Source organism: Ranitomeya variabilis, chromosome 3 (genome assembly GCF_051348905.1).
Source record: "Ranitomeya variabilis isolate aRanVar5 chromosome 3, aRanVar5.hap1, whole genome shotgun sequence".
Taxonomy (NCBI): Eukaryota; Metazoa; Chordata; class Amphibia; order Anura; family Dendrobatidae; genus Ranitomeya; species Ranitomeya variabilis.
In genome coordinates, this window is record NC_135234.1 from 388,268,913 (window position 1) to 388,292,619 (window position 23,707).

At 41.4% G+C, this 23,707-nt stretch overlaps 1 protein-coding gene across 2 annotated transcripts in view; it reads right to left on the minus strand.

Moving 5' to 3' along the window:
- Positions 1-17,865: 17,865 nt before the first annotated feature.
- The window catches only part of CSMD2 (CUB and Sushi multiple domains 2), a 1,405,803-nt gene continuing 1,399,961 nt past the window's right edge, over positions 17,866-23,707 (minus strand). For both annotated transcript variants that reach the window (XM_077296071.1, XM_077296070.1), the window contains 4 exons: positions 22,481-22,568; positions 22,248-22,383; positions 21,500-21,673; positions 17,866-20,826 (listed from right to left, as the gene is read on the minus strand). In XM_077296071.1, coding sequence (XP_077152186.1) covers positions 21,517-21,673; positions 22,248-22,383; positions 22,481-22,568 — 381 coding nt within the window. In that variant the 3' untranslated portion in view covers positions 17,866-20,826; positions 21,500-21,516. The remainder of the gene's footprint in view (positions 20,827-21,499; positions 21,674-22,247; positions 22,384-22,480; positions 22,569-23,707) is intronic.

The window sequence follows — 23,707 nt, forward strand, 5'->3', positions numbered from 1 at the left end:
CTAGATTGAGTTAAAGGTTTTGTTGGGAACATTTTACATAACATTTGGGATTACATTTATCCTGCACTCTACGCTGAGCACTTACTTTGGAGTTTTCATCTAAATCTCAAAGTAACAAAGTAACAAAGTAAACAAAGTAAATCCCAGAGGGATCCATTCTCTATAATGAGGCAGCAGAGTTACTGTGTGCTCCATCTGGCCTCTGTTCGGTGGAGACCTTCTTTTCAGAAATTCACAAAATTGTTGTGGACGCCTAAACAGATGGACCCTGCCGGATCATTGGCCAGATGGCGTTTACAGTGTCCCCATCTGCCTCATTATGGGGAATCTTCCGCTGGGAGTAGTGTCTGAATCACGTATTTCATAGATTTACCGGAAACCCCAGGGTAATTGCTCAGCGCAGAACGCAGGATTTTTGTGAGGCAGAATGAACAAATCAACTGCAGGTGGAGAATTGGTTTTATTTATTTTTTATGCTGTTCCTCATGCACAATAGTATCACCTATGATGTAATTCTGCAGGTTAGTATGATTATAGCAATTCCAGATTTATATCAGTATTTTATGTTTGGCTGCTTGTTTTTGCATGGCCATATTTTGAGAGCTATAATTTTTACATATTTCTGCTCACAGTCATTTGATGGCTTGTTTTTTGCGAGACTAGTTGATGTTTTTATTGGTTCCATTTTCGGGCAAATGTCATTTTTTGATTGCTTTCTATTTTCATTTTTGGGAGGCAGAATGAACAAAAACCAGTAATTCAGGAATTGAATTGTTTTTTTATGCCATTTTGCATGTGGAAAAATTGATAGGGCAGCTTTATTCCTCTGGTCAGTATGATTATAACAATACCTCATTTATGTCTTTTTTTATGTTTTGCGGTATTGCACAATAAAAACTTTTATGTAAAAAGTAATTATTGTTGCATTGCTAAATTCTAAGAGCTATAACTTTTTAATTTTTCCGCTGATGGAGCTGTATGGCAGGACAAGATGACTTTTTCAGCTATACCATTTTTATTTACACTGGTCTTTTTGATTGCATTTTATTCCACTTTTTTTCCTGTGGTATCACGAAAAAGCATAGTTTGCCACTTTTTTTCACGGCATTTAGTGAAGGGGTAAACTAGTATAACACATTTATAGGTCCGTACTCGGCAATATCAATTATGTGTACTTATTTTAATTAAGTTTTATTTTTTAACATACAAAATGGGTATTTATTAGTGCGTTTTTTTTGCTATTATTTTGTAATTTAATTTTTTTCAATTTTTTGAACTTTTTTTTAACCTTTTTACATAGTCCCTCTATGGGACTTTCACTTTTTTTTTACTTTGATCGCTGGTATAATGCATTATAAGGCATTATGCCTGTCGAGAAAACTTCCATGCTTTGAACATGATCTCAGAAGCTTTCCGTAGTTGGTGAACTGGGGGTCGTCATGATGATTCCGGGTCACCATGGCAACAATCAGGCCCCCTCTATGTCATCGCAGGGGTGCCGATCTGCCTGCTTCCTAAATGTTGCTATTGCTCTCAATCACATAATTTAGGGGGTTAAATAGCCAGGGGCTGTCTCTGTCTGTCACAGCAGGAGCTGGGCCACTAGCAGCACCAGGCTCCTGCTATGATCGGGCAGGAGCTGCTGATATTTGAGCACCTCCTACATAATCATGCTGTAAATGGTCAGTCAGATTGACTGTCCAATCACAGCGATCTGGGTGCGGGGACCGATGGCATGGGTTCTCGCACTTCTTCCCATGCCACTCAGCTGTCGGTGACAGCTGTTGGCCCTGAACTGTCACTGCGTGTTTGCACACCATGACAGTTCAAGGTCATGACGGAATTGCACTTCATGGTGCAGGAACTGACACCCGCCCATGACGTGCTATGTCTGTCATTGGGCGTTAAGGGGTTAACAGTACCAGACCAATGCCCTATTAAATGGCCACATATCTTTGACTATCACAACCCACGCCAATTAAAATATCTAACCTTTTTCTTTCTCCCTGCATCTTCTTTTCCTCTGTCAAACATACAGCCACAACCCCATTACTAAAAAAAACATCCCTTGGCCAGGACTGCTCTGCTAACTACAGACCTGTCTGTAATCTCCCTTTTATGGCTAAAGTCTTCGAACCTTGGAATACTTTCCTCTGACCTTTTACAATCTGGCTTCCACTCTTTACATTCTACAAAAACTGCCCTTAATAAAGTCTCTAATGATCTACTAACAGCTACAGTATATCTCAGTAGCGTAACTACTGGGGAAGCAGTGGGGGCCATCGCCCCAGGCCCTGTCACATGCAGAGGCCCACCGAGAGTCATTGCCGCTGTTTGATGAGGCAGAACACCACACAGGAGGAGAGCAGAAAAATGCCTGCTCCTTGCCTGATGGACATTTTGCAGCTGGTAGCACAGTGGAGTCTCCACCTGCACTTTACTGTGCCAGCTTTACTGACCTTGGAAGCTTCTTCCGGGTTTCAGTTTGGTGCACGCTCGAATTGGCTCAGGCACGCTGGGTGCTAGTGCCCACCGTGCATTTTTCTCAGACACTTCCTGGTCCTGCCTCACTGACTGCAGACTTGGTAAGTGGCATGTCATGGTCACTGGGGACTGAATGTGAGAGGATGGGGTTATTGTGAGGGAGGGGGACAGGGCACTGGGGGCAGAATGTGAGAGGATGTGGGTATTGTGAGCGCTGTGGTGGGGGAGGGGGACAGGGCATTGTGGGGGGGAATTTGAAAGGATGGGGGTATTGTGAGGGCTGAGGTGGGTGAGGGGCGACAGGGCACTGGGAGGTGAATGTGAGAGGATGGGGGTATTGTGAGGGCTGAGGTGGGTGAGCGACCACAGGGCACCGGGGGGTGAATATGAGAGGATGAGGGTATTGTGAGGGCTGAGGTGGGCGAGTGGCGACAGGGCATATCGGGGGTTGAATGTGAGAGGATGGGGTATTGTGAGGGCTGAGGTGGGGGAAGGGCGACAGGGCACTGATTATTATACTGGTTTGTTAGGAGATTATATGCACTCTATTACATATAATAGTTGCTGTCTGGGGGGCTGGAGATAGGGAGATCAGGAGCTTTTGATACTTACCAGCTGGGTATTTTACAAGTATTACTATAATAAGCCCCCCTATAGTAACCACGAGCTGCAACACATTGAAAGGGATTCTGCTCCCCCCAGGACGTATATATCCAACCTATTAATACTGGCATACAGGTGATAGAAATGTTACACTAGTCCTACCTGTCTGCCTCATATTAATGGTCTTGATGCTGACAAATGTTATATTCTGTCTTAATGCTAATGATTTCTTCCAGGCTCCGGGTCGTGCAGTGCCTGGAAGTAATCCCTGCCTCCTGTCTTCATTATAATAGAGTGATTTATAATATAAAAGTGTGGTGGGATTGCAAAGAAACCTGTGATTCTAATGGTTTTTGGGAATAGTGTTTATTGTATGTGATAAAAATGACATAGTAATATGATTTTACCCATTAGTACATTTATGGCAATGCCAAACTTTTCCAGTTTTTTATTATGTTAGAAACAAGGAGAAAAACGGAGAAAACAAGTACTATAAATAATTTTATTTAATCATACAAAAGTTAATACAAATAAGTATAATAGCAGTAAAGAATGGATGGTAAGAATAGAGTGAGTCCCCACCAGTATAATCCACCACCTAAAAGATACAGTTAAATTGCTAATAGTAGGAAGGCAGCCGCCCATATGCATAAGGTTAGCCCTAGGAGACGCAAATCCATCCCCCTATACCAAGAATATTGGCAACCAAAACGGGTGCTTACCGACAAACTATAGAGGTGGTGTATACCGGGTGGGATTCAGTCCAGCGGGACCCCCGACGCGCGTTTCGCTAGCGCGGGTGCTTCAGCTTTTTCAAGGGGAATACTCCAGACCCTGGTAGGACTCCTAAATAGTTCCGGGTCTGTACCGCGTGATTAATCACATGTGAAGATTCAGCCAATCCTACCCATGGTTGCGGCGCATGCGCGGTCGCGGCGCTCAGTCCCAGGTCCGGAGCGGCCTCAAGCATCGCGCAGACGCGGTGGGAAAAAGGGCCCACCGCGCCTGCGCGAGGCAATAGACGCCGCACGGACTGGGAACCAAGACAACCGAAGGCCGCGCATGCGCACTCAGGCGGACGTACCTAGGCATGAATCAAGGGTAAATACCAAGTTGTAAGCTATTATATGCGTTTAGCATATCAAGGGAAAACCCTGATAAATATGCATAGATGTTAATATATGCCTATAAACATAAGTATCCCAACTGCAACCAGGTAGTTAACATAAACAGAATAGTACAATGTTAAAATTGGCTGGATGAAAACAACAACAAAAGAAAGGTACAGACAAAAGCTGCGCTATATCACATATACCTGAAGATCTATAGGCAAAGAGAACACACAATAGATGTGTATATACACATGCATGCCAGATAAACAAAATTCTCTTTTCATCAAAATATAGATAATTGCCATAGGTGGAAAGTACATTATCTGTATAATATTCAGCTAAAAAATAGCCAACAGAAGAAATTCAGAACTGCAGCAAAGGTGGTCCAATGAGGAGTCCAAGAAGGGTCAGGGAGCATCAAGTGCATATTATACGAACTAAAAAGAATGACAAAAGAAATAATGAGTAAAAACACAATAAAAATGGACAGAAATCCCACCAGGGGACCACCTCGGATAAAAGGCCAGGAGGATACACAGGTACATAGATCGCATGATGGTATACTAAAAGGTTTACAAAATAATTCAGGGTTGAGACGTGACAAATGGAGAGAGGATAAGATGGTCGGCAGTTTATCCCAAAAATGAGGAGAAACTCAGTGATTCATTGAGTCCACTCGGGGCCAGAGTGTTAAGGCGCACAATCCAAGCAGCCTCTCGCTGTGCCAGTATCTTTTTATAATTGCCACCTCTGGTCCCAAGATGGACACAATCGATGCCCCTGACCTGAAGAGTCCCTGCATCACAATTGTGGCATTCTTTAAAATGACGAGGGAGTGTCTTCAGGTCAGATTCATCAATAACTGTACGTGCAGCATTAATGTCTCTGACGTGTTCCCGAACACGTACCCGGAGCTCTCTGGACGTAAGTCCTATGTAAATCCGAGAGCATCCGCATGTTGCATAATATATGACATTAGACGTACCACATGAAATGTGTTGTCTAATGTCATATACCTTGGAACCGTCAGAGGATTTAAATGTCGAAATCCGTAGTATGTTGACACAAGCTACACAATGTCCACACTTGAATGAGCCCAGTCTAGGACCCCTGGAGCCAAAGGGGTTAGTCACGGGGGGAACATAATGACTCCTTACCAATAGGTTACCCAAATTGGGAGATCTCCTGGCGGTCATTGATGGAAAATTGCCCAAAGCTGAGGTGAATGCGGGTTCTGTTAATAGGACCGGCCAATGTTTTTTTAAAATCTCCCGCATATGTGACCATTCGTGGTTGTATGTGGTTATAAACCGGACCTTATCACCATCTGTTTGTGTTTTTTGTCTCTTGATCTTTGGATGCAATAATTCCCTCCGTGGTGTTCTCAATGAGCGCCAGGAGATCTCCCAATTTGGGTAACCTATTGGTAAGGAGTCATTATGTTCCCCCCGTGACTAACCCCTTTGGCTCCAGGGGTCCTAGACTGGGCTCATTCAAGTGTGGACATTGTGTAGCTTGTGTCAACATACTACGGATTTCGACATTTAAATCCTCTGACGGTTCCAAGGTATATGACATTAGACAACACATTTCATGTGGTACGTCTAATGTCATATATTATGCAACATGCGGATGCTCTCGGATTTACATAGGACTTACGTCCAGAGAGCTCCGGGTACGTGTTCGGGAACACGTCAGAGACATTAATGCTGCACGTACAGTTATTGATGAATCTGACCTGAAGACACTCCCTCGTCATTTTAAAGAATGCCACAATTGTGATGCAGGGACTCTTCAGGTCAGGGGCATCGATTGTGTCCATCTTGGGACCAGAGGTGGCAATTATAAAAAGATACTGGCACAGCGAGAGGCTGCTTGGATTGTGCGCCTTAACACTCTGGCCCCGAGTGGACTCAATGAATCACTGAGTTTCTCCTCATTTTTGGGATAAACTGCCGACCATCTTATCCTCTCTCCATTTGTCACGTCTCAACCCTGAATTATTTTGTAAACCTTTTAGTATACCATCATGCGATCTATGTACCTGTGTATCCTCCTGGCCTTTTATCCGAGGTGGTCCCCTGGTGGGATTTCTGTCCATTTTTATTGTGTTTTTACTCATTATTTCTTTTGTCATTCTTTTTAGTTCGTATAATATGCACTTGATGCTCCCTGACCCTTCTTGGACTCCTCATTGGACCACCTTTGCTGCAGTTCTGAATTTCTTCTGTTGGCTATTTTTTAGCTGAATATTATACAGATAATGTACTTTCCACCTATGGCAATTATCTATATTTTGATGAAAAGAGAATTTTGTTTATCTGGCATGCATGTGTATATACACATCTATTGTGTGTTCTCTTTGCCTATAGATCTTCAGGTATATGTGATATAGCGCAGCTTTTGTCTGTACCTTTCTTTTGTTGTTGTTTTCATCCAGCCAATTTTAACATTGTACTATTCTGTTTATGTTAACTACCTGGTTGCAGTTGGGATACTTATGTTTATAGGCATATATTAACATCTATGCATATTTATCAGGGTTTTCCCTTGATATGCTAAACGCATATAATAGCTTACAACTTGGTATTTACCCTTGATTCATGCCTAGGTACGTCCGCCTGAGTGCGCATGCGCGGCCTTCGGTTGTCTTGGTTCCCAGTCCGTGCGGCGTCTATTGCCTCGCGCAGGCGCGGTGGGCCCTTTTTCCCACCGCGTCTGCGCGATGCTTGAGGCCGCTCCGGACCTGGGACTGAGCGCCGCGACCGCGCATGCGCCGCAACCATGGGTAGGATTGGCTGAATCTTCACATGTGATTAATCACGCGGTACAGACCCGGAACTATTTAGGAGTCCTACCAGGGTCTGGAGTATTCCCCTTGAAAAAGCTGAAGCACCCGCGCTAGCGAAACGCGCGTCGGGGGTCCCGCTGGACTGAATCCCACCCGGTATACACCACCTCTATAGTTTGTCGGTAAGCACCCGTTTTGGTTGCCAATATTCTTGGTATAGGGGGATGGATTTGCGTCTCCTAGGGCTAACCTTATGCATATGGGCGGCTGCCTTCCTACTATTAGCAATTTAACTGTATCTTTTAGGTGGTGGATTATACTGGTGGGGACTCACTCTATTCTTACCATCCATTCTTTACTGCTATTATACTTATTTGTATTAACTTTTGTATGATTAAATAAAATTATTTATAGTACTTGTTTTCTCCGTTTTTCTCCTTGTTTCTGTCATTTTCATGGAGTTTTCTTTGTCCTTGGGACTTTGGGTTATTCTGGCACGATTCTGTGTTTTAGATTTCCCATACAAACATGTTGCCTAGTTCTGTTCTAATTTTTATTATGTTAGTGGTATAAAATTTTTGGAAATTTGTAAAAAATATATTTTTAATTGTGTCATTATTTTACAAACCCTGTAACTTTTTAATTTTTGGTCGATGGAGCTATGTAAGGACTTATGTTTTGCGGAGTTAGATAACATTTGTATTGATGCCATTTTGGGATAGCTATGACATTTTGATTGCTTCTTGCAGCTTTTTTTGTAGTGTTGTGTTGACCAAAAGACTATTTTGGTTGTATTACATTTTTTTTTGTTTATGGTGTTTCCATATTAGATTAATTAATTTTATATTTTGAGAGATCAGACATTTATTGACACATCGATACCACATATGTGTACTCTTTTTCAAATATTTTTATTTGTATTGGGGGGAAATAGGGATGATTTTACCTTTATGCTCTTTTTATTCTTTTCATATTCTTTGAAAAACTGTATTTGTTAGCAGACTTGAACCTGTGTTCGTCTGATTGCTTCTTCTATATGCAGCAATACCACAGTATTGCTGTATATTGCAAAAATCATAGTCCCTTCTGAAGCCCTGCCTGCAGGCTGGGTTTCAATGGAGCTCTGTGATGACAGGCACAGGTTTCTTTAACAAACCCCTGCCTGTCATAACAACCCCTCGGGGCAGCTGATGTGCGCATAGAATGATGTGCCCCCATGCCAGCACACTGTTAATACCACTGTCAGATTGACAGCACCATTTAGCAGGTTAACAGTTGCAGCCAGAGTCCCCTCCACCCTCGGTTGTTAAAGGCAGATGACGGCTGCGTGTTCCCCGTGTATACGCCATACACTTGCTCCCAACTTACACTGTACACGTAAGGACGATATCAGTAAGAGGCTAAGTACGTATGTCAGTGATAGACTAAAAAAAGTTTAAGCTCTTGGGAGACGTGGATTAAAAACGCAAAACTGAAAAATCAAAAAACTGGCTTTGGTGAAAAGGAGTGAAGGAGTCACTTCACTTCTTCTGACAATTCTGGAACAAATTTTTACAACTCCGGTCTGTGTTATCAGTTTCATGTTTCTTCTAGAAACTTATGAATAAATTGACAATTGACATTGACCATTGGGCAGAGATGACCCCTGTACAGGCTGATATTGTCCAAACAGTGCTGACTGGTCATACTGTAGGACACACCTCTTTGACAATGAGAGTGGTAGCATCAAGGTGTTTTTATATGATCCTATGTTATTTGTCTCCTACTCTATATTGCCAATGAGGTGGCTATCAACCATGAGATGTAGGGTTTATGATGCTGCCATCTGAATTTGCTCCACTTGTATTAGCTAAAGGCCAATATCAGCTGAATGACACAGCCACAACCTGCCATGAATGGGCAGCACTTGAACTCTCCTTAACCCCTTCCCGACATTTGACGTACTAGCCCGTCGAGGTGGGGTGGGCCCGTATGACCGCCGACGGGATAGTACGTCATCACCGATCAGCGGCGCTCACGGGGGGAGCGCGGCCGATCGCGGCCGATCGCGGCCGGGTGTCAGCTGCATATCGCAGCTGACATCCGGCACTATGTGCCAGGAGCGGTCACGGACCGCCCCCGGCACATTAACCCCCGGCACACCGCGATCAAACATGATCGCAGTGTACCGGCGGTATAGGGAAGCATCGCGCAGGGAGGGGGCTCCCTGCGGGCTTCCCTGAGACCCCCGGAGCAACGCGATGTGATCGCGTTGCTGCGAGGGTCTCCTACCTCCTTCCTGGCTGCAGGTCCCGGATCCAAGATGGCCGCGGCATCCGGGTCCTGCAGGGAAGGAGGTGGCTTACCGAGTGTCTGCTCAGAGCAGACACTTGGTAAGCCTGCAGCCCTGCACAGCAGATCGTCGATCTGGCAGAGTGCTGTGCACACTGCCAGATCAATGATCTGTGATGTCCCCCCCTGGGACAAAGTAAAAAAGTTAAAAAAAATTTTTTCCACATGTGTAAAAAAAAAAAAAAAAAAAATCCTAAATAAATAATAATAAAAAAAAATATATTATTCCCATAAATACATTTCTTTATCTAAATAAAAAAAACAAAACTATAAAAGTACACATATTTAGTATCGCCGCGTCCGTAACGACCCAACCTATAAAACTGCCCCACTAGTTAACCCCTTCAGTAAACACCGTAAGAAAAAAAAAAAAAAAACGAGGCAAAAAACAACGCTTTATTACCATACCGCCGAACAAAAAGTGGAATAACACGCGATCAAAAAGACTGATATAAATATCCATGGTACCGCTGAAAACGTCATCTTGTCCCGCAAAAAACAAGCCGCCATACAACATTATCAGCAAAAAAATAAAAAAGTTATAGTCCTGAGAATAAAGCGATACGAAAATAATTATTTTTTCTATATTTTAGTTTTTATCGTATAAAAGCGCCAAAACATAAAAAAATGATATAAATGAGATATCGCTGTAATCGTACTGACCCGAAGAATAAAACTGCTTTATCAATTTAACCAAACGCGGAACGGTATAAACGCCTCCCCCAAAAGAAATTCATGAATAGCTGGTTTTTGGTCATTCTGCCTCACAAAAATCGGAATAAAAAGCGATCAAAAACGGTCACGTGTCCGAAAATGTTACCAATAAAAACGTCAACTCGTCCCGCAAAAAACAAGACCTCACATGACTCTGTGGAGCAAAATGTGGAAAAATTATAGGTCTCAAAATGTGGAGACGCAAAAACTTTTTTGCTATAAAAAGCGTCGCTGGTTTCACACTTGCGTTTTTGTCTGCAGCGTTTTTTGCACAAAAAAACGCATGCGTTTTTTCCCTATATTTAACATTGAAAACGCATGCGTTGGTCGCGTTTTCAAACGCATGCGTTTTTTTTCTGCATGCGTTCATTTTCAGAAATACAACCTGCAGTATTTTCTTGCGTTTTTAAGCACATGCGTTTGTTTGCTTTAAAAACGCATGCATTTAAACACACTGAAAAGCCACCCACCACCATCAAGGTGATAAAGGGATCCAAACCCTAACCCTAACTCTACCCCTAACCTGACCCCTAACCGTTTAATGAACATTTTCTGACAGTCATAGTGCCACGTATTTCAGTGCCACGTATTTCAGTGCCACGTATTTCAGTGCCACGTGTTTCAGTGCCACGTATTTCAGTGCCACGTATCACATATTTCAGTGCCACGTATCACGTATTTCAGTGCCACGTATCACGTATTTCAGTGCCACATATTTTAGTACCACGTATTTCAGTGCCACGTATTTCAGTGCCACGTATTTCAGTGCCACGTATTTCAGTGCCACGTATTTCAGTGCCACGTATTTCAGTGCCACGTATCACGTATTTCAGTGCCACGTATTTCAGTGCCACGTATCACGTATTTCAGTGCCACGTATTTCAGTGCCACGTATCACGTATTTCAGTGCCACGTATTTCAGTGCCACGTATTTCAGTGCCACGTATCACGTATTTCAGTGCCACGTGTTTCAGTGCCACGTATTTAAGTGCCACGTATCACGTATTTCAGTGCCACGTATTTCAGTGCCACGTATTTCAGTGCCACGTATCACGTATTTCAGTGCCACGTATTTCAGTGCCACGTATTTCAGTGCCACGTATTTCAGTGCCACGTATTTCAGTGCCACGTAATTCAGTGCCACGTATTTCAGTGCCACGTATTTCAGTGCCACGTATCACATATTTCAGTGCCACGTATTTCAGTGCCACGTATTTCAGTGCCACGTATTTCAGTGCCACGTATTTCAGTGCCACGTATTTCAGTGCCACGTATTTCAGTGCCACGTATCACGTATTTCAGTGCCACGTGTTTCAGTGCCACGTATTTAAGTGCCACGTATCACGTATTTCAGTGCCACGTATTTCAGTGCCACGTATTTCAGTGCCACGTATTTCAGTGCCACGTATTTCAGTGCCACGTATTTCAGTGCCACGTATTTCAGTGCCACGTATCACGTATTTCAGTGCCACGTGTTTCAGTGCCACGTATTTAAGTGCCACGTATCACGTATTTCAGTGCCACGTATTTCAGTGCCACGTATTTCAGTGCCACGTATTTCAGTGCCACGTATTTCAGTGCCACGTATTTCAGTGCCACGTATTTCAGTCACGTTTAGGGTTAGGGTTAGGGGTAGGGTTAGGGTTAGGGTTAGGGCTAGGGTTGGAGGTAAAGTTAGGGTTGGGGCTAAAGTTAGGGTTGGGGCTAAAGTTAGGGTTAGGGTTTGGATTACATTTACGTTTGGATTAGGGTTGGGATTAGAATTATGGGTGTGTCAGGGCTAGGGGTGTGGTTAGGGTTACCGTTGGGATTAGGGTTAGGGGTGTGTTTGGGTTAGGGTTTCAGGTAGAATTGGGGAGTTTCCACTGTCCAGGCACATCAGGGGCTCTACAAGCGCGACATGGCGTCCAATCTCAATTCCAGCCAATTCTGCGTTGAAAAAGTAAAACAGTGCTCCTTCCCTTCCGAGCTCTCCCGTGCGCCCAAAAAGGGGTTTACCCCAACATATGTGTTATCAGCGTACTCGGGACAAATTGAACAACAACTTCTGGGGTCCAAGTTCTCTTGTTATCCTTAGGAAAATAAAAATTTGGGGGGCTAAAAATCATTTTTGTGGGAAAAAAAAGATGTTTTATTTTCACGGCTCTGCGTTATAAACTGTAGTGAAACACTTGGGGGTTCAAAGTTCTCACAACACATCTAGATAAGTTCCTTGGGAGGTCTAGTTTCCAATATGGGGTCACTTGTGGGGGGTTTGTACTGTTTGGGTACATCAGGGGCTCTGCAAATGCAACGTGACGCCTGCAGACCAATCCATTTAAGGCTGCATTCCAAATGGCGCTCCTTCCCTTCCGAGCTCTGTCATGCGCCCAAACAGTGGTTCCCCCCCCACATATGGGGTATCAGCGTACTCAGGACAAATTGGACAACAACTTTTGGGGTCTAATTTATCCTGTTACCCTTGTGAAAATACAAAACTGGGGGCTAAAAAATCATTTTTGTGAAAAAAAAAAAGAATTTTTATTTTCACGGCTTTGCGCTATAAACTTTAGTGAAACACTTGGGGGTTCAAAGTTCTCAAAACACATCTAGATAAGTTCTTTGGGAGGTCTAGTTTCCAATATGGGGTCACTTGTGGGGGGTTTGTACTGTTTGGGTACATCAGGGGCTCTGCAAATGCAACGTGACGGCTGCTGACCAATCCATTTAAGTCTGCATTCCAAATGGCGCTCCTTCCCTTCCGAGCTCTGTCATGCGCCCAAACAGTGGTTCCCCCCCACATATGGGGTATCAGCGTACTCAGGACAAATTGGAAAACAAATTTTGGGGTCCAATTTATTCTGTTACCCTTGTAAAAATACAAAGCTGGGTGCTAAAAAATCATTTTTGAGAAAAAAAATAAAAATTATTTTCACGGCTCTGCGTTATAATCTGTAGTGAAACACTTGGGGGTTCAAAGCTCTCAAAACACATCTAGATAAGTTCCTTAGGGGGTCTACTTTCCAAAATGGTGTCACTTGTAGGGAGTTTCAATGTTTAGGCACATCAGGGGCTCTCCAAACGCAACATGGCGTCCCATCTCAATTCCAGTCAATTTTGCATTGAAAAGTCAAATGGCGCTCCTTCCCTTCCAAGCTCTGCCATGCGCCCAAACAATGGTTTACACCCACATATGGGGTATCAGCGTACTCAGGACAAATTGCACAACATTTTTTGGGGTCCAATTTCTTCTCTTACCCTTGGGAAAATAAAAAATTGGGGGCGAAAAGATCATTTTTGTGAAAAAATATGATTTTTTATTTTTACGGCTCTGCATTATAAACTTCTGTGAAGCACTTGGTGGGTCAAAGTGCTCACCACACATCAAGATAAGTTCCTTAGGGGGTCTACTTTCCAAAATGGTGTCACTTGTAGGGAGTTTCAATGTTTAGGCACATCAGGGGCTCTCCAAACGCAACATGGCGTCCCATCTCAATTCCAGTCAATTTTGCATTGAAAAGTCAAATGGCGCTCCTTCCCTTCCAAGCTCTGCCATGCGCCCAAACAATGGTTTACACCCACATATGGGGTATCAGCGTACTCAGGACAAATTGCACAACATTTTTTGGGGTCCAATTTCTTCTCTTACCCTTGGGAAAATAAAAAATTGGGGGCGAAAAGATCATTTTTGAGAAAAAATATGATTTTTTATTTTTACGGCTCTGCATTATAAACTTCTGTGAAGCACTTGGTGGGTCAAAGTGCTCACCACACATCAAGATAAGTTCCTTAGGGGGTCTACTTTCCAAAATGGTGTCACTTGTAGGGGGTTTCAGTGTTTAGGCACATCAGGGGCTCTCCAAACGCAACATGGCGTCCCATCTCAATTCCAGTCAATTTTGCATTGAAAAGTCAAATGGCGCTCCTTCCCTTCCAAGCTCTGCCATGCGCCCAAACAATGGTTTACACCCACATATGGGGTATCAGCGTACTCAGGACAAATTGCACAACATTTTTTGGGGTCCAATTTCTTCTCTTACCCTTGGGAAAATAAAAAATTGGGGGCAAAAAGATCATTTTTGTGAAAAAATATGATTTTTTATTTTTACGGCTCTGCATTATAAACTTCTGTGAAGCACTTGGTGGGTCAAAGTGCTCACCACACATCTAGATAAGTTCCTTAGGGGGTCTACTTTCCAAAATGGTGTCACTTGTAGGGAGTTTCAATGTTTAGGCACATCAGGGGCTCTCCAAACGCAACATGGCGTCCCATCTCAATTCCAGTCAATTTTGCATTGAAAAGTCAAATGGCGCTCCTTCCCTTCCAAGCTCTGCCATGCGCCCAAACAATGGTTTACACCCACATATGGGGTATCATCGTACTCAGGACAAATTGCACAACATTTTTTGGGGTCCAATTTCTTCTCTTACCCTTGGGAAAATAAAAAATTGGGGGCAAAAAGATCATTTTTGTGAAAAAATATGATTTTTTATTTTTACGGCTCTGCATTATAAACTTCTGTGAAGCACTTGGTGGGTCAAAGTGCTCACCACACATCAAGATAAGTTCCTTAGGGGGTCTACTTTCCAAAATGGTGTCACTTGTAGGGGGTTTCAGTGTTTAGGCACATCAGGGGCTCTCCAAACGCAACATGGCGTCCCATCTCAATTCCAGTCAATTTTGCATTGAAAAGTCAAATGGCGCTCCTTTCCTTCCGAGCTCTGCCATACGCCCAAACAGTGGTTTACCCTCACATATGGGGTATCAGCGTACTCAGGACAAATTGTACAACAACTTTGGGGGTCCATTTTCTCCTGTTACCCTTGGTAAAATAAAACAAATTGGAGCTGAAATAAATTGTGTGTGAAAAAAAGTTAAATGCTCATTTTTATTTAAACATTCAAAAAATTCCTGTGAAACACCTGAAGGGTTAATAAACTTCTTGAATGTGGTTTTGAGCACCTTGAGGGGTGCAGTTTTTAGAATGGTGTCACACTTGAGTATTTTCTATCATATAGACCCCTCAAAATGACTTCAAATGAGATGTGGTCCCTAAAAAAAAATGGTGTTGTAAAAATGAGAAATTGCTGGTTAACTTTTAACCCTTATAACTCCGTCACAAAAAAAAATTTTGGTTCCAAAATTGTACTGATGTAAAGTAGACATGTGGGAAATGTTACTTATTAAGTATTTTGCGTGACATATGTCTGTGATTTAAGGGCATAAAAATTCAAAGTTGGAAAATTGCGAAATTTTCAAAATTTTCGCCAAATATTCGTTTTTTTCACAAATAAATGCAAGTTATATCGAATAAATTTTACCACTAACATGAAGTACAATATGTCACGAGAAAACAATGTCAGAATCGCCAAGATCCGTCAAAGCGTTCCAGAGTTATAGCCTCATAAAGGGACAGTGGTCAGAATTGTAAAAATTGGCCCGGTCATTAACGTGCAAACCACCCTTGGGGGTGAAGGGGTTAAAGTTCCTGCCACATTGACTCCATTCATACACTCCATGAGATAACTCAGATAGACCACCTTTGGTATCTGAAAATAAGTATTCTGAAAAGAATAAAGTTTGCCAATGTAGACCTAAACAAACATCAGGACTTTGGGAGCAACGTATTCTAACTAGTCAAACTAGAATAGAATATTTTGGATACAGTAAAACCTGATATGACCTTTTTGTTGTGGTTTTATGCTTATTTAAGAACAATTGTCAGTATATCATACCATTGAAAATAAAGACCTTTCAAAATGACAAAGACTTTAAACATGCCAATTAAACCACCAAGGAAAGGATGATAAAAGATGAAGACATCTCTGATTGACAAGTGAAAGCTAAGAAGCTGAGCTGTGATTTGACAAGGCTGTACATTGAAGAAACTCACCGATGAAAAATACTCAGTGGAGGAATCAGAGAAATGTTCTCAATGTTGATGTAAAAGACTTATAAGACCTTTATACCTGGGCTATTTTCCTAAATTTTGTTTCGTCCTTTATTTCCCTACTTCCCAGAGCTATCACTTTTTTATTTTTCAGTCCACAAATTCGTATGAGGGCTTGTTTTTGTGAGACGAATTGTTAATGTCACCATTCATTTAATCATGTGATGCACTGGAAAGAGGGAAAAATTCCAAACGCATTGAAATTCTAAGAAATGTGCAATTCCACATTTTTGTTTGGTGTGGTGGTTCATTTACAGAGTTCACTATATGGTAAAACTGACCAGACAACATGATTCTCCATGTCAGCACAAGTACACAGATACCAAGGATGTATTTAAATAGTAGAAAAATCTGGAGTCCCCACATGACCTCCCTATAAACAGTATGAGCCCTCACATAGCCCTCCTATATACAGTATGAGACCCTACATAGCCCCCTATGCACAGACCCACATCCAACACACATTCACACATATAAAAAAAAGCCCCAAAATACTAACCTTGCTCCCATTCCCCTGGTGCTCTGCTCTGGTTTTTGCTGTGTGCAGTGATGCTCCTCATAGTATACACAATGTAGTGATGTAATTGGGTGCTGTTTCAGTCACACACGCTAAATTGTGGAAGAAGGAGCCGGCTGCTCACTTTTTCACCACTATAGTCACTGCTATTTGCATCCCTAGGATGCAGATAGTGGTGATTTCGGGAGGACAGGAGAAGGGATGAGCCAGTGTTTTCAACCCATTTACTGCACTTTGCCCAAGTCAGGGCTGATCGCACTATTTATGCTGGGATAAAAATTGTAAGCGGAACATAATTCCTTGTACAGTAAACAGTGGCTGTGTGGCTGACAACATGGATCTGTATGAGGACAGAAAGATCTTATAAATAATTGTTCTTTCAAATACAGGCTTTGTTGGTGCGTGTGACTAAGCACTGGCAAACTAATTACAAGTAGCTCAGTGATTGATTACTGATTGAAATCGACCTGTGTAATTGTACAATTAAAAATCTAAACCCTAACTTTTAAATCTAAACCCTAACTTTTAAATCTAAACCCTAACTTTTAAATCTAAACCCTAACTTGAAAGGGATTGAGTGATTTAAACAGGTAGAATTAAAGAAGCACTGTGGACCCCTCCACCCCCAACTGTCAATTTGTAAATGACATCATCTAAAAAATTTGCAATTTATTAGCAGGTGAGTTCTTAGTTTGCTGATTTGTAAACTCTGTTCTGGGCTGGCGTTATACCACATGACTCCCACAGTGTCAGCTGTGTGGACCAGAAGTCTGTCACTTTATGCAAGCCTATGAGACTCACAGCAAGGCTCCCAAAGGTAATGGAGTATTGAACCCCCCCACCTGCAGTTTATCTTCAGTGCTGACTTCATGTTAACAGTGCTGCAACCAATAACTCAGCAGCTCTGCCTGAGCAACTTAAAGTCACTGATTGGCTGCAGCACTGTTGACAGGTTGTCAGAGCTGCAGACAATTACAGACACTAGAAGCAGTGGCAGAAACTTAGTGCAGAACCTGGTAAGAGTAAGTAAAGCTCAGCTTCCAAAACCAGAAAACTCCTTTCAGATCCCCATCCATTTGCCAAAGCGTAGAGTGGGTCCAAAAATTGCTGTAGCTCTGCATGACATGGTCCGTCTATGTGTTACATAGACATTGTGGAGAGTGACATGCCAAGGTAAGGAGGCTTATTCACCGTGCAATGCTCCTCTGGTAAATTTAATATGCAAATTGCCTCTGGAATGATCCAGGAAACATCAAGCACTTTATGTCCCATGTTACTTTCTTAAAAACAAAAATGTAAACACTGTAACAAGAGTTTTAATAGCTCATCTTCTAAGGGAAAGTCATTCAGCCCCTCTAAATACAAAAGTCACAGTAGACAAAGCAATGCAAAAATTTAGATTTAATTTGAATTCCAAAAATTTAAAATAGCTTTTCAAAATCATGAAAATTAAAAGGCAAATTGAACAAAAATGAAGCCTCATATACAGAGACACATAAATTAAACAGTTTATATTGCAGACAAGCCAGAGTGTGTATAGATTACATATATACAGTCATCTTCTGTAAACAAGGCATTTGTACATTTTTACATTTACAAAAAAGCTCATCACTACCATAGGATACAATAATCCAAATAGGACATAAAGGATTCAGTTTCATTTAGATTTTTTTAATTTCTATATTTTTTGATCTGTACAAATTATCTTCATAAAAATATATCTCTGTACAAAATAGTCTATTTATTCTGTTTGTCCTTTCCACGGGTAGTAAGTGGGTCGCGAAGGGGGGAGGCCATTGGCGGAGCAATGAGCTGTTTCGCTAGTCCTGATAATGTTTGCATTTCAGACTGGAGGAGCTAGGAGCAGACAGGGAGAAAGAGAGTAGCCTCATTGTAAACCCGAGCTAGGTAAGTTCACCATCTGCCGTATTCCGCCATCGGCTCAACTGTGTTGTGCAAAGAGGTTAAAGCACCGATAAAATAAGTTGCTAAACATAGTAGTTCCTTTTACTATAAATTGCCGTTTCTGCCTCTTTAGGATCAGATAGAATAAGTCGTTCATGCATTTGATTTATTAAACATAAGGACACAATGGGAGTAACTAGACTTCCAATATTATAGTTAATGGCTAATCCTTGTAATGAGGCTTTGCAGAAGAGCCATGTTATGCATCAGCCATTATTCTATGTATCGTCAAAGAGGCAGAAACACCATTTCTAAAAAAAAAATAGTGACAGTGCGCTTGTTCTTTTCATTCCTGAATTTTGCATTAATCCCCAACAAGATATTTCAATATCTTCAATAAATAACTATATGGGCTACATTCACCTTATTAGTTGTCTGGTCATTAACAAGTGCAATACTGACTGCTACATGTGCCTGTACAGAACGTCCCTGTGGCACTACAGAAAAGGTTTAACCTGTCGGCTGATGGTACAACTGCCAACAGAATGTAGAGTAAAATGTAGCAATGCATTGCAGGGACACATCGTAGCACACAAGCCATGCAAGGACACCTTGTGGCAATAAGACCTTTCAATGGAGATGTACTATAGTGCCAAACATTACATTTGTCACAGAGTTTCACCAGCTTAAACCATCTCCCGGCATTTCCTAATTCCCTGACTAATTAGTTTCAGACACTGCTGGCATTTGTTTCTCAATAGCTGGAGGACTAGAGTTGGCATTTTATTAAAAGCTATTAAAGGGCACCATATATACTTCCGATACATTTCTATAGTTAAGGTTATGCCTCATTTACACATTGTAGAAGAATGGAATGCATGCAAAGCTGACATATCTGACGTATCTTATTTTTAACACTATTTTTTACAAATTCAGTTAATTTTGTAGGCTTGGAATAACACAACGTTGAATTGATTCTGTTATTCCTATGGCATAAAGAGAATGACAATGGGCACACAATGGCAAAAATAACTATGAATGCCCAGACAGTGTCAGGAGACAATTAGAAGTACTGCAAAGACCTTCAGCACTCAATAACGGAAGAGGTAGTCAATGGTTTAGCATGAACAGTAGCACATAACACCAACCAGGTAAATCAGCAGAATATGGAAATACATAAAAAGTGAAATAATGTATAATGTAGTTCTAGAAAATGTCTACCAAATATTATTGGTGAAAAGCAGGATCAGTGTTGTCTCCATCAGTTGTAATCACTACTGGCTGCATGTGACTTCCTACGAAAGGGCTGGGGTTGGGAACAATGTTTTGGTCACATTCTCATACCTATACAGAACCCTAAAATGAGAATATAAACTTATATAAGATAGCAATGTTGCTGATTTGATGTAACCTGGTATAACATAACATTCAAAGAAATCTTCATTTCATTCATGGTCATTGAAGGAGGTATTTTACTATAGACTGTGATGCTACCACACAAGGCTATTCTCCCTTCCATAGCGGCAGACAGAAGAACATTCGAATTTCCTAATCAGGAACATTCCTTACATAGTTTTCACATAGTCTCCTGGTGAATCCATTTTGGTAAAGGTCCCTCTTATCGCAATGTACCTGAATACATTTTATTAGCAAGGAAACATCAATGAGAAACCTTAAGGAACCTGCAATGCATTGCTCACAAAAGCTCAAATATCATAAACTGAATGTGACCGATGTATTGAGGGAAAACTTTCCAGAATGATGCAAGGTGGAATTTTAGGTTGGTTGAATGCATCCATCTTCAGCTGAAACGGCAAGCACCGACACGTTCAGTTGACCAATAGGAAGGGCTAGCTTGGAACAGAATTGATAAACAGCTCTCCTTCAAGTGTTGGCAGGTTGAAGACGTAAATGCCAACTTGGGGTGTAAGGCTGCGCTCCCCCTTCCTGCCAATGCCACACAGTCTTTTATGTGCTGCAGGGATCAGGCGGAGAAGAATGGAGGAAAAGCACTTTTTGGAACTGGTTCTTTGCAGAATAAAAATATGTATTTTTATATATATATAGGTTTTTTATATCCACTTCCAACCAACATTGCATGTATACAAGTTCGGTATAAAAGCACTTGCACGGTGTCCCTGGAGGATAAGAACCCCTTGAGGTGGCAGCCTTGCCACTTGTTATGAGACACCCAGTTGCCAAGGCTGCATGAGACTTTAGCAGATTGGTGCAGAGAGGGTCTATTGTCTGCTGTTGGCATTACTTCATCTTGGTACATAAGGTATGCTTCTGGTTTCTCCTCAATCCACCAGCCCGGCACACATTGGATGTCATCAAAAAATGGTGTGGCTACAAGTGGCACCGGTGATATCAGCTGCCCACTGATAATGTGCAGGGCAAGGTAAAGACAGGACGGAGACTCCGAGTAAACCTAATTTACTAAAAAAAAAGAAAAGCATGTTTATTTTTGCCGATATCACACTATTATTACTTTTATTATTTGTTATTGTTATTCATCTTAAATTCTGGACTAGAAAATCAAGTAGATGGGTTTTAACACCTAATTTAAGATTTACTTAGCCAATAATTATATTGTGCCACCCTGTAAAGGCACATTCACACGTATAGCTTTTTGGTCAGTATTTTACCTCAGGATTTGTAAGCCAAAACCAGGAGTTGGTGATAAATACAGAAGTGGCGACGTTTTTTTTTATTATACTTTTCCTCTAATTGCTCCACTCCTGGTTTTGGCTTACACATACGGAGGTAAAATACTGACCAAATACTGAAAGTGTGAACGTGGCAATATAGTGATACTGATAAATAAGTGTAACTTGACCAACTGCTATGGAACCTTATCTGATCGTCACTCCCCTGCTCTCCATAGGGATATTTATACCATAAGGCACACTTGACCTCTACTTACAACTAGAATTTTGCAAACTCTTATAGGATTAGAACCACCATGAATGGCATAACATACAATACATTGTCTATCGTAGATTGTAATATTTTTTAGTCATTTTTAAAAAGTTTTACATATCATCTTAGCCACCTACTAATAAGATTTTTTGTATTTCATCTCAATATATCAAGCAATGTCTCCCCATACCTGGTAAAGGGCGGGTGCTATACAGCGGTGCACACTGTGCTGACCGTGAACTCTGTCTCATTTGCCACAATTTCTGTAGGCTGCACATTTCGTTCATACATGGGATTCTCAAATGTAGCCCGGCCATTTGTATTCTCATGTCCGGCAAACCCATTAAACGGAACTTTAGGTCTTCTACACAAAAAATAAAACATATCTAATGAGGGCTAAAAGTGGGATATTACATACAACAATATTTACTGTGTACATGTAAGTGAAGGCCAAATTAAAATTCACAATGGATCATTTAGTTGTACCCAAACTATCATTTCTGGTGCATTCATACAAACTGTTACTGTAACTAAATAAAGACAATCTGTCACCAGGATTTTGCTGCCTAATCTGAGAGCAGCGTGCTATAGAGGCTTAGACCGTGATTCCAGCAATGTGTTACTTACTGGGCTATTGGCTATAATTTTTATAAAATCAATGTTTTATCAACAGGAGATTATCACTAGAGGACTACTTGACCTGTTGAAAGGTAGTCTGACCACGCCCCCAACACTGATTGGCAGCTTTTATGTAGTGGTGTGGGCGGGGTTATACAGAGTTCATCATTCAGTGAACTGGCTAATCTGCAGCAGATAAAATAGTGATGTATTATTTTCTGCGATATATAAAGCAATTACTTGGCTACAATCAATGACAGCCATAGACTGAATTTCAGGCACTACCATGGCAGAGAATGCACAAGAAGTAAGGATCGTACCTGTGTTTGTAGAGATATAGGACAAAACCAGCAATGATGAGAGCTATAAAAGGCACAAGGATAGCAGCTGCCACTGAGCTGCTGTTAGATGGAAAATGTCCTATGGTGTCAGGACTATTTTCGAGTAATCTCCTGTCTATGGGACCAAGAGAGAACATAAGTCAGCCAATTATTCTAGCTTCACTTCCAATGACATCCATATCAATCCATACCACACTTGCAGCTCCACTTACCTATCCTTTGGAGGCCAAACTGGCCAAATCCCTTTCCACGCACAAAGCCCTGATAAACATATGTTCCTCCAGCAGATTCAGATGACACCTATGCAAGAACGGTAGAAATCGGTATTGTACATAAGCAAATACATACAGTATACTTAGTATACACTGACAATTTTGGTACGCTGTTTCATAGTGAGTCTTCAAGATCTCTAGGTGGGTGGCGCAAGTTGACAAACTCAAACTCAGAAGGTGTTTTTTTTTTTAAAAGCTGACCGTCTTACACCACTCATCTTAGGGTGTCTTGAGGCAAGAGGACACTTCCATAAATGCTAAATGTGGCACTATTACATGTTACCCTTTCCATAAACTGCTCCATCATATTTTGTATTGTTAAAATGATCCATCTTCCCGGTGGTCACACAATTTTCTAAATAAAATTCATTTTTCTTTCTCATTTTTTGTGTTTGGTATCCGTTTGTTAATGATACCAGCAACATATTGGGAGTGGGCCAATATTTCTGTTTATTTAGTGATAAAATACCCTCAAAGATGGTTGACATAATAGGATATGTAGAAATGACTAGGCCGGGTTGGTGGTAATCTAGTTTTACAATGCAGATCTCATATGGATGCACATGGTTTAATTCCAACATGCATAAATCTGCAGAATAGAAAGATGGCATGTGACAATAGATAAGAGGCTCTTGTTCTGTTCCCTTCTGCAGGAAACCTCTGAGGCGATTAGATTCCCGTCCTTCATTTCTATTCAGGGTAGCTGAATGTCTTTCTCAGTCATTCATAACTAGACTGTATTCACATGACAATAGGAGTGTCCTTATCATTCCATCATCTGTCCCTATTCTCACAAGCAATCAATAGTCATGCTCTGAATTCAGATTTAAGCCCAAGGAAACCTTGAGACTCATCTAAGGACTATACTTACTAAGTTTGGGCTAGTTGGCATCTATGACCTTGTGCTGTCAGAAATGATACATTCGTCTAATAGCATTTAACCCTTCAGAGTGACTTATATTGCACATGAAATAAAGATTCCTGAGAGTCTTCATATTAGCGCTTTGCATTTTGGCCTTTATCTGTAATCAGTAGTTACTGTATATGAAGATCCAGTCTCGTCTTACATTACCATATCTTCATTACCATAAGAACCGGCAAATAGTGATGAGCAATGTGCTCGAATAATGTCAGATCTGATCATGCCCTGGTGTTATCCGAGTATCT